Raw genomic sequence first — 17338 nt, 5'->3', positions numbered from 1 at the left:
TTATCAGTTCAAAATATATCATACCGGCCGTAACTACCTCATGTTTCGGATGCTCTATTGTTGGCCGTCTGTCATGTACATGTGCGTTCCACAATGTGGGATGTACATATAGATAATAATTGAAATTCATTACCATATGATTTTCAAATGAATGAACATGAACTGGATCAATAAGATCTAATAAACTGTTTATAGTTTGATGTATCAATCTTTTTAATTCGTCTCCATACTTTAAAATTATCCGCACGAGCTACATTAACTTGATGCCACATGTGATATACAGAATAATTTCGTAAAAAAAGGCTCTAAACCATTGAAGATATAAAAATAGAACTTATACTTGTACTAAAGGTCAGAAAAGTACATTCACATATGCGACAAGTTTCTTTAAAATAGAATATGGTAAACAATAGTTCAGTTTACAGAGTTTTTACATACATTAATTTTAAAAGTCATAATATTTTTATCAGATAAGTTGTTATGTGTATACAGGAAGCAGTTGAATGTATCGCAAACAGTTAGTTGGATTTTCTTGAAATTTGGACTATACTTAAAAATACTCGAGCTCTATCTTCTGTAATTTTTTAAACTTTAAACATCATTTAGTTTCAAGATGCAAGGCTAACTGGATTTTTTTTAAATAATAGAGACAGACTAGATCAGGAACCAATTATTATTTTCTAATGAGTCTGCTTTGATATCTTGCAGGTGGTTTACAGTCCCCTCCAAAAAATTGATGACGTCAGCACAAAAGTTTCCCGAATGAATCCTATCTCAAATGTACAAAAAATGATGAGTCTGTATTGTGATTCATCATTCCATTCCTATTTTTTGGATTTGCATATACAAGGTGATCAAAAAATTAATGAATGCGTGAATTTATTTTATTGATTTAATCAGGAACTGTAAAAGCGAATGATTTGACATCATGGAGATGTTTTAAGGTTATCAAAAATGTATTTGCTCATCCCCCCTAGAAAAAATTGATGACGTCACCTGAAAACATTGCTGAATAAATCTAATCTTAAATGTGCAAAATATGATCAGTCTGTATATATATTTATCATTGCATTCATATTTTTTAGATTTGCTTATATACGGTGACTGAAAAAAATTAATGTATCAGTCAATTTATTTTGTTCTTGTACTATCTTGCTATTATACACAGTGTTGGGAACAGATACTTTTAAAAGTCTCTAGATACAGATATAGATATATGGAAGATAAAAGTATCTAGATACAGATTGTTTTCGATTTTTTCGAAATGTATCTAGATAGAGATACAAGAAAACAGATAATTTTTGAAGCTTTGGCGAATAAAATAACTGAAAACATGTTTATGTATTTTTTCATGTATTGTTTAATGACTTTTAAAATTAACAACATTTCGAACGTATTGTCACCTAAATTATTTCTTCTTGGTGTCAGAATTTGGTTTCCGCTACTAAACACCCGTTCCACAGGTGCAGAAGAAGGGATTGTGGTATTAAATTTAAAAAATAAACATTTTACTGTAGCATAATTATTCAAGACTGAAAAATCTTTTCTTTTTTCCTGCAAATAGGCCATCGCTTCGCTGTTTGATGTGTCGCAAATTGTGCAATATTTATTACGTACGCTTAAAAATAAAATTTTTTTTTTGTTTTTATTCCCATACTACAGTGTCCAAATTGTGTTTGAGTATATCTAATAATTATCTCCAGCATTAAAATTGATATTTCAAAAGAATACGAGAAATGATTATTCTGTGCTGAAGGTCTGTTGTCGGCAACCTGTCATAAATTATTATTCTTTAATATCGGCTTACGATGTTTTTATGACTATGTCCGGTAATCGTCTATCCCGGTGTGGCAGGTATATACATTTTAGGAAGAATTGCTGGTTCCGTTTAAGGCAAAATAAGTACAATTTCTTAGAAAGGTATTTAAACCTCTTATAGGATCAAAGGCTGCCTGGCAGGCGGGAATCACCAGAGTGCAACTTTAAATTTTCAGATTTTTGTTGAAACTCATTTTATTTTAATCTCGTTTCACGATTTCTGAGAATATATCACGATAAATTATTCTACCGAGGGTTGTAAAAATATTAATTTTATTGCCCAAGATTTACACTTAAACATAATCGGCACATTCTAGGGCAAAACGGACCTGCCAAGCTCACCTCGCGTTAGGTCTAACAATGAAAAAGTGGAGAAATGTCACATGTGGCAACAGGAAAAGTTGCTACATTTGTCTGAAAAATAAAGATATAAAACAGTAACAAATATGCGATTTATGCGAGAGAAATGTATGTATTGAACAGTCGCTTAGTCGATTACAGAACTAGCTAATTGAAAAAAATAATCATTATGTAACACGCAATTATTATTTTCTAAAAATAATAACATACCTTAAACAAATATTTTTACTATTAAAATTACTCTTATTTAATAACACAAATACAACCAGCGGGCCTACCGGAACCCAGGTTGTTCAGGAACACAGATAAAATGCATTGCCCCGATAAGCGTAAAACGCAGTGAATAGTGAATTGTGGTTTATGGTTTTTAAAATACCCTCTTACCATGGCTTCGATTTATTACCCCTCAGGATTATATTTAAAGATGTATAAGTACTGAAAGCTACAATGTAGGAAATGATGGTATTTAAAATATGAAAATTTCCGTGACAGAACACTATTAGTGGACCTCTTACCTCTATTTTTGTTTATGTGACCAAAATCACCAACATGAAGTATCAAAAATTACTACTAGTATAACTCAACTAATAACTACTGAAAAAAAGTGAAATAAAAATTGTATCTGTATCTGCGCCATTAATTTTATATCTAGATACAGATATTTTGTGCTTAAATTCTATTTTATCTAGATGTATCTAGAGACTTTATTTAGATACAAGTGTCTAGATACTGCCGAACACCGGTCAAGGCTAGCTACGATTTTGTTTTTCAATATTTTTATTTTGACAATTTATTTTACCATGTTGGGAAAAAATAAAATAATGCATGCATGCGTTACATTTCTGAATTAAAAAAAAAAACATGGACTATTTAAAAACGGAACATTTGACTACTAGTCTTATTTTGAAAAATCAAGTTAGCCGTGCATCTCAAAAACAAATGAAATATAAAATTTGAAAAAAATGCAGAAACTAGAAATTGAATATTCCTCGTGACAGCCCAAATTTCAAAAAGATTCAACAAACAACAAAAACGCTTAATAAAAAATCGTATTATTGTTTTTTAATTGGCGAGATTTTGAACAGCTTTTAGAAGCTATAGTGGGGTCGGTCCATATGAAAACACCAAATTTGTCTGAAAAATTGCACCGCATGATTTTTAATTTTGATGAAAAAAATTGGGGATGATCATTTAAGTAACAAATACGAAAATCATCGCCTTTTATTTTGTTACGTTGCCCCTTGAATTCGTCATATATTATATAGTCGATATTTTTACACCAGCTAAATTTGTTCAGTTCTTTCTCATTAAGAGACATTTTTTTAAAGGTAATCTCAGGAAATATTCGCCACGAAAAGTTTCATTTTTGCTCCTAATAAAACAATATACATATTAGTATTCCCTTAAAAAGAACATTTCTCTTAGAGAGATGAAAATAACAAAACAGAACTAACTGGCCTGAAAAGATGAACGTATTTCCTCAAAGTTTCAGTGAGCTTAACACTAACGTTGCATTTTTTATCGCATGGGTACTAAATGCCTGAAAAAATCAATTCTCTTGGATCAGTGGGGTTGAATGGAACAAAAGCTAGCTGAAAATCACAAAAATCAATAAATTATAAGTTATAACAAAGTTTCACAAGTCTACCATTCATTGGTAAATTGTGCAGATAAGATACTTACATTTATTATTGCAAACACACTGACTAGGCAGTAAAATAAAATTATGGTATCATTTCAAGAAGCGTTATAGAAAAAAGTTAATAGAGGAAATGGTGATAAAATAATAAAAGTTATTTTCTTAGTAACACTTAATTGACTTCATTAAATGAACACTTGAACATTATAAGAGAAGAAATTCACATTAAACTTCTTACCATTGTTGACGTGCTTGCCGTATCCATTGGTTAGGAGTTTCGATAACCATCATTTCTGGAAATAATGCAAATGTCTTTGATACCAGGAAACTGGAACTCGCTTCGGTATTTAAAAAAAATACCTCATTTCCCATTGTCACATACTTTCTCAGTTCTGCCAACATAATAAAGGACTCTCCTTGTCGTTGAAAATCTTACAGGCAAGTAGTCAACATATTCTATTTTTTGCCGTCTAAAAGCTATTTGATCAAGTCAATATCAGATTCAATATCCCATTCTAAGTCTGAATCGGAGGAGTTACATATTCATTTTCTACTTTTCATTTTTGTTTCCGCTTTGATTTTGTCGTTTATTTTCCTTGTTCCATTTTCTTTATTAGAAATCACGGGTGGCGATCGGGAGTCGATTTTTTTGTTCACGATGTCTGTCTGACTGTCTATCTGTCTGTCTATCTGTCTGTCTGTCTGTCTGTCTGTCTGTCTGTGTACTGTGGCGGCACAATAACATCTTGGTAAGCGGAGAAAGATAAGCGGCCTCGTGGTCTAGTGGTCAGGATACCTGTCCGGCAAGCGAGGGGCGTGTGGTTCGATTCCCACCGAGGCAGCAACATTTCTTACCTTCAGGAAACAATTCTCTAAGTCAGAATTTAAAATCCTATTAATAAAAAAGGACCAATTACATGGTAACCAATAATACCGCACCAAACATTCAGTTTTTCTGGACGCTGTATGTGGATTTGCAAAATATCATCGAAACCATTTCCATACATTCTAGCGACCCTGTATATACACATTCGGTTCTGCAGTCTCTGAAACACACTGTAAAATTTAAAGTATCAGCTCAATTCTTTAAAAGGCTACGTACACACGCAGCGTAAAAACTTAGGGTGGATTATTAAAATCACAGGTGTTGGGATGACAGTATTATTTGTCTAATATATCTCCAACAGCAGATGTTAGAGCCAGAGTTAAAAAGAATACACCCGCATTTTATTAAATTTATGAATTAATAAGACATTCCCTTAAAATTTTCACCGTTTTGCAATACTTTTTAACGAAATAAACTAATATCAGAATAATTGGTGTGGAAAAACTAAACACAAAAAATCGCTTTTGCCTTTTGTTTTACATTTGAATGTTGTATTGTGCATTGTTCAAGTGGCACGTAATAGTAGACTCTGATGTAAACAAGTGGACTTGTGAGAAATTGTTTAAACACTTGATTGCTTTTCTGTGAAACAACGATTTAATGGTGATTGGTGGCGGCAGCTTGGAGGCGGTTAGTGTGATTATATTTCTGATGCTTTTGTTCCACAGGACTACGAACGAGGGATCATAAACCAATAAAATTAAAACCACGACACCCACTGGAAATCCGAAACTATTAGGCAATATGTGTTACTGTGAAATAGTGTAACCTGTGATTTGTAAATTACGAGTAAATTAAAATTAGCAAAGTTAGAACAAAAAAAAATATTTGTAAAAATCCCCCACCAAATAATTCCGTCACCCATATTAAAGGCCGATTTATAAACTTGCCGCTGACGTTGCCGTTGAAAGTGGTAATTTCTCGTAGAAAAATAAGGATTTACCAATTAAGCTCAACAAGAAACTTAAAACATGGTTAAAATGGTACATTGTTGCAAGGAAATATGGGTTTTGCAATTATGGGGCGAAGCCTAATTGCAAAAGCGATATTACCTTATACAAATTTTCCATTTTGAACATATTTTAAGTTTCATGTTGTGAAAATAAGTCTACACATATTAAAACAAAAAGGCAAAATCTCAATTGGGATGATTTTTTTATTCGCCGTGAACCAAGGGGGCGGAGCTTAACTGCAAAATACTTATTTCTTTACAAGAAATTATTCTTTGAACAACACCATACTCAAAAACATGTTTTTAATTTCTCGTAGAGAACTAAGGATTTGCAGTTAAGCTCCACCCCCTTGGCTCACGACGAATAAAAAAAATCATCACAATTCAGACAGGGCGGGTGGGTGGGGCTACATTTTGCCTTTTTTTCCCTAAATATGTGTGTGTAGATTTATTTCGGCAACAAGAAACTTAAAACATGCCTAAAATGGTAAATTTTTGTAGTAATCAACTTAAATCCTCCACTTTTCGTCTAGAACCCCTTTAAATACGGCAAAAGTTGAACATCAAAGTTACTGTCAACGGAAGTTTGGGACTTTTAGAAAAAATATGAACATCAAGCATCCTGGTATTTTGGTCATGGAGTGGGGCCGACCCGATATTCATCATCAATGGTTTTCAAAATTAAAAAATAGAATTCTGAAATTAAAAATTAGCATTAGTAATGTACCTTTCGTGAAAGACCCACGTACCAGTCAAAATACCATTAAATTTAAATTTGGCTTCCACAGCATGTCGCTATCTCCACAAATAAGCGAGATATTTCATTTAAAGAAAGTTTAGATGCTCGGTGTATGGCTTTACAGCTTTGGGGACTCCCCGGATGAATGCTTTTATGTAGTTTGTTAGTAGGAATATAGCGGCGTGTACAAAGTTGAAGGAACATTTTTCAATTTCCTTAACACTCCCATGTACCTCTTTCGATTCCTCCTCGAGTACCATCTGCACGCTAGCGTGTCGGTCCCAACCCCAGCGCACACTCACTTGTCGCTTGTTTTTTGTGTGTTAACAGCCTCCGTATCTATCCGCTTGCAGTTAAAACCGGTCCGTAGCTTGGAGAACTTCAAACAGCACTCGTCGCCGACGTCCAGCAGCCCCGATCGGTGGGTGTTCCCGTCGCGCACCGGTGCCCCCATGGCATCGCCTCCCAAACGTTTCTTCCTCCCCAACAATCCCTCCCTCTCTCAGGAGACCCAGAACCTCCTCCAGTCCCCCGACGACGTGTTCTCCTCCCCGCCCGTCCCGCCCCGCGTCCCGCCGCCGACGTCGTCGTTGTCACGTGACCAGCCCAAGGACCTGTTCGGCACGACGCCGTTCGTGGTCGGCGGCGGTCACAGCGAGAACGGCGACCCACTCTTCCTCGTAGCTAATCAACATTCCATTGATATTGTGAAACTGTCGCCGCCGACTTGTTCGCCAAGGCGGAAGGTAATTGGTTTTTGTTTTGTTGGTGTTTGCTTTGTGTGTTGGTGGGAATGGGGGAGGGGTGGCGGTGTAGGGGAGTCTTGAGATGGGGAAATAGATAGGTCCTTTGTAGTTGGTAATGTGGTGGAATTAGCGGTGGGTATCTATCTATTGGTTTTTTCGAGCGATTTTCTCAAGACTTCTAACTTTAAGAGGTAGGGAATATTACATAAACAGGACGTCGAGATTTGTTGTATGTTACAAAAATAACAGGGGGACCAAATCAGAAAAATACAAAAGTAAACAGGTGAGTCAATGGTAAATCAGTAATAAATAAAGAGAAATTTAATAACAATTTTTTTTAATCGAAGATCAAAAATGTGTTGGAAACTATTTAAATCCAAAAACAGGTCAATTTCAATTTTACTCAAAAATTTTAAATAGCTGCAATTACGACTTTTAGCTATTAAGTAATGAAAATCTTAAAACAATATTATTAACTTTACTATTTGTTGCTTATTACTACTTTTTATTGCGTAGGCAATAGTTCTTAGGGCCCCAATTTAATTTCGCGTAGTGTTCAAGCTTTAAACAAATTTATTGTTATTAATGAAGATTAATGTGCAGAGGACAAACCCTATTATGCCTGTGGAACTGCACGATTATAATCATTATAATAAATTATAAACGATCAAATATGGATTTGAAAATATGAATAGTACATAGATAGGACTTTGGACGACTTCCTTCGACAGCTTGTTCCAAATATCAAACACTCGTTTTGTTAAGCAGTGTTGTCTAACAGTTGTGCGAAAGTTCTCCTTTTCCAGCTTGAAGTTACGACCTCAAGTTCTGGAGTGCAGGCATAAGGTGAATAAATTCTGTGTCACGAAACTCAGACCTCAACGATTTGAAGGTGAAAATCGCATCCCCCTAATTCTGTCGTTGAATGTATTTAATGACATTATGGTAAGGCGCTCAGAGTAAACTTAGTTTTAGTGGTCTGATTTCTCCACAAAGAAGAAGAAATGTACTGTGATAATCTAAACTCTCGCCAGAATTAGACATGTGAAAAAATTCAAGCTTTGGGCTTGAACTGTGGTGGTTAACATTTTTTTTCTGTATTAAAGTAACTGAATGATAATACTTAGTGGACGACAATTAAATTCCTCGTCGTAGTCTGTCGCCATTTGATGATTAAAAAAAAAGTTATTAATTTGACTGATGAAAATTTTCAAGGTCCATTCTCTCAAAATGGATCAACGGTTAAGAGGAGTCCCTCATGTTTTCAATATATTCTCAGAACGTAATATCTCCGTTATTAACAGACCTATTATTACGAAATTTTAAATATAATCTGTCAACATGTTGCGCTATACCGGGTGTCTGGAAAACGGCGGATTCACTCTCCGCTACGCTCTTAACAATCAACTGGTGAGTATGAGAAAAATAAAAAAAAAATCCTTCTCACATTTTGGTACAGTTATAAAGATTTTAAAATTGGTTCTTTTGATACGTTTAACAACTCAACAACACATTCATTATCACAGTAACTGGTAATAAAACTTTTAGTTAATATTTCTCTCGCCCACGTTTAATTACCATTTCAGTTAGAATGTACGCAGATGTGGTTGTGTTGTTTTTGTAATATAATTTGATAAAATTCCATTTGTTTGTTAACCTGATATAAAGCGAAGGTACGAATCAGCAAAAATCGAGTAAGCAGTTAAAAATGTTTGACGTATAAAAAAATTGTCAGTTTTCAAAACCCTACATTTAAAATGTTCGCAGTTAATTTTAGGTCCCTTGATGTTTTATTTTCAGAACTGGAAAAAAAATCTTTTGAGCTTTTAGTGTTTTATTTTTTATGAATTTCAAAGTCTTGAATGTTGCAGTGGTTTTTTTTTTAATTTGGGGGACTTGGGTACCCATGGTGTATTATTTTGGGGGACTTTGGTGTGCAGTTTTTGGAAAATTCTGGCCTGACCTGTTTTTGAGTTAATTTTTTTGAAAAATTTAAAACAGTCGTGAGGTTCTAGGCATTCCTGTTTGGAAATAATTTAAAAGAGCTTTGGAGCCTCTAGTGTTTTTCTGATAATCATTTAAATAAATTATGCTGTTACGTTGTGCAGGCAAACAAAATCGGCGTAGGTTAAACTCAACAATTTATTTCTTAATAACCCGGATTTACACGACTATTACAGTGATTATGTACAAAATAACTTCGTCGTGCAACTTGGATGAATTCGCTCACTCGGCTTCTCGACTGAATCATTCCCGAAGGTGGTCTCTATTTAAACCCATATTTCGGCGATCGAGCTCTTTCTCGAAATGGGTATTCGCGACTTCCGCTTCCAGGCTTTTCGACCGCCACTTCAAGACTTTTTCTGGGCTCTTCGCGACATCCGCTTGCATCCGCGCGGCCGATGAGTCATACTACATACGAGAAGAACCGCGTACATAGTAGAAGACCCATAGGCGTCGTACCGGGGCGGCGCATGGGTTTATTTCGTAACAATACTATATATTATAATTATAAAGAGGATACGATATTTGCTAAAAGCAGTCTTATCTCAATAGGTACTAGCCCAGGCTACCTACCTCCCGTTCCTTAGAGTGTATGTCATTTGCCAAAATCGGTCTTATTTTAGTAGGTACTAGCCCACCCCACTCGCCCTCTCTTTTCTTGGAGGGTATATCATTTCTCAAAATCAGCCCTATCTTAGCAGATACTAGCCCGCCCACCCACCCCCTCTTTTCATAGAGGGTATCTCATTAGCCAAAACAGTCTTATCTGTGCAGCTAGTAGCCCCGCCCACCCACCCTCTCTTTTCTTAGAGGGTATCTCATTTGCCAAATCAGTTTTATCTTAGCAAGTAGTGATGACAAGCTTTTACAAAAAGTGATCAAAATTTGGAAACATTACGAGTTTACTTATATGCACAGGGCAAGAATTTTGAACATCTTCTCTAGTATTTAAATGTTGGTTATGCTTTAATGGATTTTTGTTGTGTTGGGTTTGTTTTTTTTTTTGTAATTTATAAATGTCTGATAAAATGTTTTTTTTTTTTGGATGATTTATTAATGAAATTACCGAAATTACCATAAATAATTGAAATATTGAATTTTTAAAATATTTTCACCTTAAAAAGAATGATGATGGTAAATTATTTAAAAAAAACTGCCACTCTGTTACATAGAGTAAGCATGGAGAATTTATATTTAAAATTTCATAGCAATAAGTGTGTTAATAACGGAGATATTACATTCTGAACATGTAATGAATGTAAGATAAAAAGGTCGGGAATTAGTTTAAATGCCATAAATGAACTATTATAAGTCTCGTGTGAGAAGTTTATAAACTGTGAATAATATGTATAACTTCAGAACGATTAAATACATACTTAATTGTAAATAAGCTGAGCGTGATTAAGTGAATTTACAATCAATAACAACAAAAATTACACACGTTTATGGAATAGTTAGAGTTTTACACGTTTCAGATTAGATACTCATTAATAAACTGATATTGCACGAATTACACTCGTTGAGGCGGAATGCGATTTTTTTCCCCAACATTACGCTTTTTCGAAATTACTAACAAAAATTTACGAACACAACAGAGCAACAAGTGGCACTCAAGAATCATAAAGTGAGGACGCTTTCAGAATTCCAGCTGCCTGCATTACCAGCCCCTAAACCACTACTAACCAAAGGGGTGACATTCACTAATTCCCTAAACGCCCTAGAACATGGGTGATTGCCGACGTTACTGAACGATTTTTCTTATTTTTTTATTTTTTCAAATGAGAGTTGGTGGTGCTTTTTTTGTAATTTTATATTAAGGGTAGCGCAATACCAAATTACAAATTAGTAGACAATTCCGGAGCTAAAAAAATGATTTAAATGAATTCTGTTTTCACTGTTAAAGTATGAATTTTCATAATCAATCTCCGGAGCGGTCAAGTGACAGACCAATTAAATCACTAAAATGGACTATTAAAAAACCATGAAACACAAGTTTGGCAAAGGAAATCACATTTTTTTTTTAATTTTAAAGCCTTAAGTGAATTTGCAGCACGTCAAAACAATAAAAACAAAAATTACACATATTTTTGGTGGAATAATTTTAAGTTCTACACATTTCAGATTACAAAAGCATTAATAAATCGATATTGTACACATGTTGAGGCGGACTGTGTTGTCGAATGCGATGCATTTTGAAATGACAAATAAAAATGTATGCACTAATTTAACACGTGTTTCCACTCACAACAAACAACAAGTGGTGCGCAATAACATAAAGTGAAGGCGCTTTCAGAATCCTATCTGTCTGCATTATCATTTACCAACCCCTAACTACCAGTAATTTAAAAGGTGGCATTTACTAATTGTCTAAACGTTATTGAATGGCTTTTCTTATTTTTTAATTTTTCAAATGCGGTCTCGCGATGTTTTTTTTTTTCTCTCAGCACTCAGGGCACTACAATATCAAGCCAGCTGACGTTTCTGGGGCTAAAAAAATATTGAAATGAATTCTGCTTTCACTGTTAAAGTAGTGTAAACAGATACCATTTTTTACCGTGGCAGTTACTGTTGACAAATGTCAAATTCATTTATTCTGATCTGTAACTTAGAATTTAGTTGTGAATTTTCATTATCAATTTCCAGCGCAGTGAATTGACAGAACAGGTCTTGTAGACCAGCCAGATCACCAAATCTCACGTCACTTGATTCCTTTTTGAGTACACCTTAAGGTATACCGGCTTAAGCCAGTGTTTGGAATAACGAAACCAGAGTCATAGAAAAATTAAGTACATCATTGCATTGCTTGAGATGGCGACTATAGGGGCTAAGGGGACAGTGCATCAACGTCAAAATGTGTACCCTAAAAATGAAAATGAGACTGGATCTGTTCTTGATTTTTTTCAAAATAAAACTACAATTGAGTTAGTTAGCTTAGCTCTTTTATGAAAACAACCGAGTTGATTCTTCTTAAAAAAAAGTACTTGAATATGTTTTATTCGTTCGTGACTGAAATTGGTTAAGATTGACTGCGACGGTCGATGCGCTGTCCCCACTTTCGCGCGAACCGATCTGACGACAGCTATGTTATCAGCTGATAATCATGAAATAGCTAAGAATTATCCCGACTAAACCAGCTTTCAAATAAAAAAACCGCATTGAAATCGTTTCATCCCTTTAGGAGCCACGGTGCCACAGACAGACAAAGGTTTCACAGTTGTTATAACACCCCTCTTTTTTCGTCGGGGGTTGTTAATAAAGCTAAACACAGAATCGTTACCACAGTAACTACGTTATTAATTAATTAGTCTATTAAAAAAAAAGAACGGAAATAAATAATATGAAAAAAATCCCGTGTTTATACATACACATTTTTGTGCGCTAATTTTAAATAAATAAATAAATAAATAAATAAATAAATAAATAAATTTATTTCCAACAGGTAATACATCACCCAATTACAGGAAAAATTAACTTAACTCTGTGTAATAAAGTGTGGCAGATATGCTTACAAAAAAATAAATTAAACTATATATAAGATCCTTATATTATAACCAAATTACTACTTGATAAAAGTTAAAAATGAAAAATAAACATGTATGAACCTAAACTCGCAACAATGACTGTTTTATCACATTAAATGAATCTGCATTAATCTCGCAGAACAATGAAATTTTGTTAAACGATTCTGACATTAATACAACTGGAGACCTACGTAAAATATTGGTTTTGAAAGAAAAAGTATAAAACGCTAAATTTTGTCTTGAATTAATACGGGGAACAATAAAATTAAGCTTATTTAACAAAAACGGACAATCAGTTTTATTGTTGACTAAGTTATACAGAAACTTCACTATTAAGAGGTTACGTCGAATTTGTAAACTAATGAAGTTGAACCGATTTAATAATTGAGAGTGGTCATAACCTCGTTCAGGGTAAACTCCATCTAAGCGAAAACATAAAAATTTTAGGAATTTACGTTGTACTGATGTTTTTTATATATATGTCGTATTGCGGATACCATATAATTGTCCCATATTCAAGACCTGACCTGACTAAAACATATAGTATAAATTAATTAAAGTTTCTATGTTACAAAAATCACTGCAGTTTCTGTATGAAAAGCCATACATCTTATAAGCTTTTCTCGTTATATTATTAATATGTTCTGAAAAACTAAATTTGGTATCAAAAATTATACCCAGATCTTTTGAACTCTCTTTACGTTTTAATACAGTTCCGTTGATATTATAGTCAAAGAATAAAGGTTCCACTTTTCTTGTATATGAGACGACGAAGCATTTGTCTTTATTAAGTGACAACCGATTTTGACTGCACCAATCAAACACGACATCGATGTTATATTGCAGTTTCAAGTAACATCTGTGGTATTAATTGCTAAAAATAATTTGAGATCGTCAGCAAATAATAGTTTTTCACAAGTAATATTTTCAACAATATCGTTAATGAACAGCAGAAATAACAGCGGTCCTAGATTAGATCCTTGTGATACTCCAGACGTAGGTATAATGGTTTTTGAAAAAAAGTTTTGATATCTAACTACTTGCTCCCGATCAGTGAGATAGGAGCGAAACAGTTTACACAGGGATTCAGAAAAACCAAACCTGCGGGGCTTATCTAGTATTACAACGTGATCGATCTGATCAAAGGCCTTGCGAAAGTCAGTGTAAATTGTATCTACTTGACCTCTACTATCGATAGAATCAGAAACATACTGTGAAAAGCAAGCTAAATTAGTTATTGTAGACCTTTTCTCAACGAAACCATGCTGCTGCGGGGATATGTAACATTTTAAAGACGAAAAAAGCTGTTTGTATAGCAAAGTCTCAAATACTTTCGCAAAATTACTCAAAAGACTAATCGGTCTATAGTTTGTAACGTTGGTTATATCACCTGATTTGAATATGGGGCATACATATGCTTTTTTCCATTGTTTAGGCATCTGATTTTGTTTTAAGATAAAGTTGAATAAGTTGCACAGAGGACTAGCCAAGACACCTGCACAATCCTTTAGTAAAAAACAAGGAACGCCATCCGGTCCTGTAGTAAAAGTGTCTTTACAATTCTTCAAGACAAGAAATACATCATTTTGAGACATATGGCTTGCAGAGACAAATAGCTGCGATGCAACCTCAAGAGAATTATTAAAATTGGAATTCGAGTACACTTTTTTTTATTTTGAATAAATGTCCGGAACGATTTCGGTTTACTTGAAATATTATTCTCTAATTTCTGAATATATCTTTTGTAAGACAGGATAATAAGTTTTTTACACCGTAGACGATGAAACTTGAACAAGTTAAAGTAGTAATCCGTTCTATGCTTCTTATACAATTTGAGAACTTTTATTTTGTTGCGTATGCTATTTATAGTTTCATTATCAAACCAGGGCGGATATTTATTACGGGAATAGTTTTTCGGTTTATATTTCGGCACTGCAATGTCAAAAATCAGATTTAGTTTTTCGTAAAAGAGTGTACAAGCTTGGTCCACGTCTAAATTACCTTCTAGAAAATTCCAATTTGTTGACAAGAGCGTTTCGTGTAGTAATGGAAAATTTGCTCTTTTAAAGTTATAACATTCGAGTTCATCGTTCATAAGAAATTTTAATTATTATTAATTTATTTTGGAACACCACAGTAATCAGAATGGAATTTTTGCACAAAATTATTATAAAACAACTTCTATCATGGCGAAAACATTACGTGCTACACAGGAACAAATTGCAGGTTTAGAGTTAGCGTGTCAGACGATAGCATGATCCATTTATTCCTTTAGTTGATGATTTTTCCTTGAAATGGAGTGTAAGTGCATGTTCTACGTCCTTTGGGATACGTGTACATATAAGACAAGACTCTTATTTTGGCAAATTTACTAGATTTGTTGGTTTCTTTTCACTAAGACAAAAAATTGTACACAGATTCAGAAGTATGACATTCTGATGAAAAAATAGTAGGAATTTTCAAATCTGCAATGTTATAAGGTAGCGAAGTCATTGAGGTCTTGAATTGTTAACAATGACAGTAATAGCGGATCAGCATATGACGTCAGAAGTGTACCTTTGGATCAATAATAATATTCGACCGCCCCAACACATTTATGACAACCTGTAAAAACTGTTATTTATATCAATAAAGTACATATTAATAAACAGAGGCAAATATTATGGAAAAAAAATGTCTTGAAATTATTCAGTAGGCTAAAAAATAGACTAATAGGCAAGCATTGATCCCAGAACGAAGGTAAAGTTCAGTCGAGAATAATTCGTGTTAGAGTTGGCTACAATACCAGCTACAATATTGTTTGATAACGATTAGGTTTGTTTATACAATGATCTTTAAAAATCCTATTTTAAAGACTATATTAGAAAATACTAGCCACGCGGTAAAATTTGAATCTAATCACATTTTAATTGTATTTACTTATTTACCTATAATTTGGTAAATAAAACTAAAATAAACTTACTTCCCCCTTCAAACCTGTAATAGAGTTCCCCACAGACTCATTACATGTACAGACCTAAACACTATAAATTGACCAGTGACAAACAGTGACTTTGTTGAGATTGCTTTCGGGGAGGGGAAGATATTTTCCTGATTGATTTACGTCAAATTGGGCAAAAGTATCACCCAAAGCCTGACAATTAAAGCCAACTCGGATTCATTTTATTTTCGATCGCACGATACTTGTCACACATGACATTTCTAAAATCCACAGGGCCTGCTATAGGATTAAATAACTGTTTTACTCAATTACAATAATTGAGTGCTTAGTTCAAAACTCTACATTAAACCCAATAGGACGACGGAGAATGTTAAATTATTATGAATAATATATGCAGAAATTTGCACATTAATTTGAACTAGAACTTACTCTTAACTTGATTGAATTACAATGTGTATAACACTAAAAATATTGTCGGATTTCATGGTTTCAGATTTTTTTTTATTTTACAAAGCTGTTAATAATAATGATAATAATTATTTATTCATTTTTCCAGTACGGTTTTTAGTATTTCCAATTTTTTTAGTTTTCTGTAAACTCTTCTGCCAATTAGTTGTCTACTTGTTTTCAAGTTTGGTTATTAATTACAAGAATGTTGTACTCTTATGTCAGAGGAAAAGAAAGTTACTGCGAAAGAGCTTCCGAAGTTCCTTGAAAACATTAAATTGATGTTCATACCGACGAGAAGTTATAGCATAAAGGTTGATTTTTTCTAAGTTCACCGTAATGAGTTTTTGAACTTTTACTTCCATTGTTTGTCTTTATTTTAACTGAATTATATGTTTCATTCATTTTGAAGAAGCATGTATGACCTGTTATAGTATCAGTTGATCTGTAATGACTATAGTTTGTGTAATGTTAATATATTTTTATACAGGGTGAGTCAATGAGTGAATCACAAACTACAAGTTAGTTCTTAAATACAGTAACCCATATCTATATTCTATTTTTAATTTGCAAAAGTCCACACAAAAAAGCAATTATTGTAATCCACTCCGTCGGCCGACTCTTCACTTTTACGTTTTCTCGACCTTTCATGACCCCTAAAGTACGAAGAAATAGGTCTCCCTTTTCCGTCTGTCTGTCTGTCGTCACGAATTTTTATTAGACAGATAATCTCCGAAAGTACTGGGCCGATTGTTGTCAAATTTTGTTAAAAAGCATATCGTGTCACTTCAAAATTGTAAATTAAATTGTATAAAATAACAATCCTACACATGCAGTTTATGACTCCGTGTTGAGTTTTTACCCGAAACCTCCAGACTTTTGGAAAAAAATCAAAATTCTAAAACAACATTTTGCAATTTAATTTTAAATCTGCAAAACCGAATGCTTTGAAATCTTGCAAATGTTTTAAGGTTATGATAGCTATGCTACATTTTTATTCAAAATATATGTATTTACTTATCCCCTCCAAGAAATTGATGACGTCAGCTCAAAATTTTGCCGAATAAATCCTATCTAAAATGTAGAAAGGATGATGAGTCTGTACTTGCGAATTATCATTCCATTCATACTTTTTGGATTTGCTTATACAAAGTGACTCAAAAAAATAACGAATGCGTGAAGCATGGTAAATTTTTGATCAAAATATATTTGCTCGACCCCCTTAAAAAATTGATGACGTCACCTCAAAATTTTGCTGAATAAATCCTATCTTAAATGTGCAAAG

The 17338-nt window shown here is 33.7% G+C and overlaps 1 protein-coding gene across 3 annotated transcripts in view; it reads left to right on the top strand.

The window, feature by feature from the left end:
* Positions 1-17338, top strand: part of LOC135128016 (DENN domain-containing protein 1A) — a 120528-nt gene that overhangs the window by 100553 nt on the left and 2637 nt on the right. For 2 of the 3 annotated variants that reach the window (XM_064054801.1, XM_064054799.1), the window contains one exon: positions 6748-7140. The exons of the other annotated variant lie outside the window; for it this stretch is intronic. In XM_064054801.1, coding sequence (XP_063910871.1) covers positions 6748-7140 — 393 coding nt within the window. The remainder of the gene's footprint in view (positions 1-6747; positions 7141-17338) is intronic. 3 annotated transcript variants of the gene reach the window in all.

The sequence above is a fragment of the Zophobas morio genome, unplaced genomic scaffold (assembly GCF_036711695.1).
Source record: "Zophobas morio isolate AGI-343-1 ecotype UQ-CSIRO unplaced genomic scaffold, CSIRO_AGI_Zmor_V1 ptg000012l, whole genome shotgun sequence".
Lineage (NCBI taxonomy): Eukaryota > Metazoa > Arthropoda > Insecta > Coleoptera > Tenebrionidae > Zophobas > Zophobas morio.
Note: the sequence above shows the minus strand (reverse complement) of the source record. Positions and strands in the feature narration are given on the sequence as shown.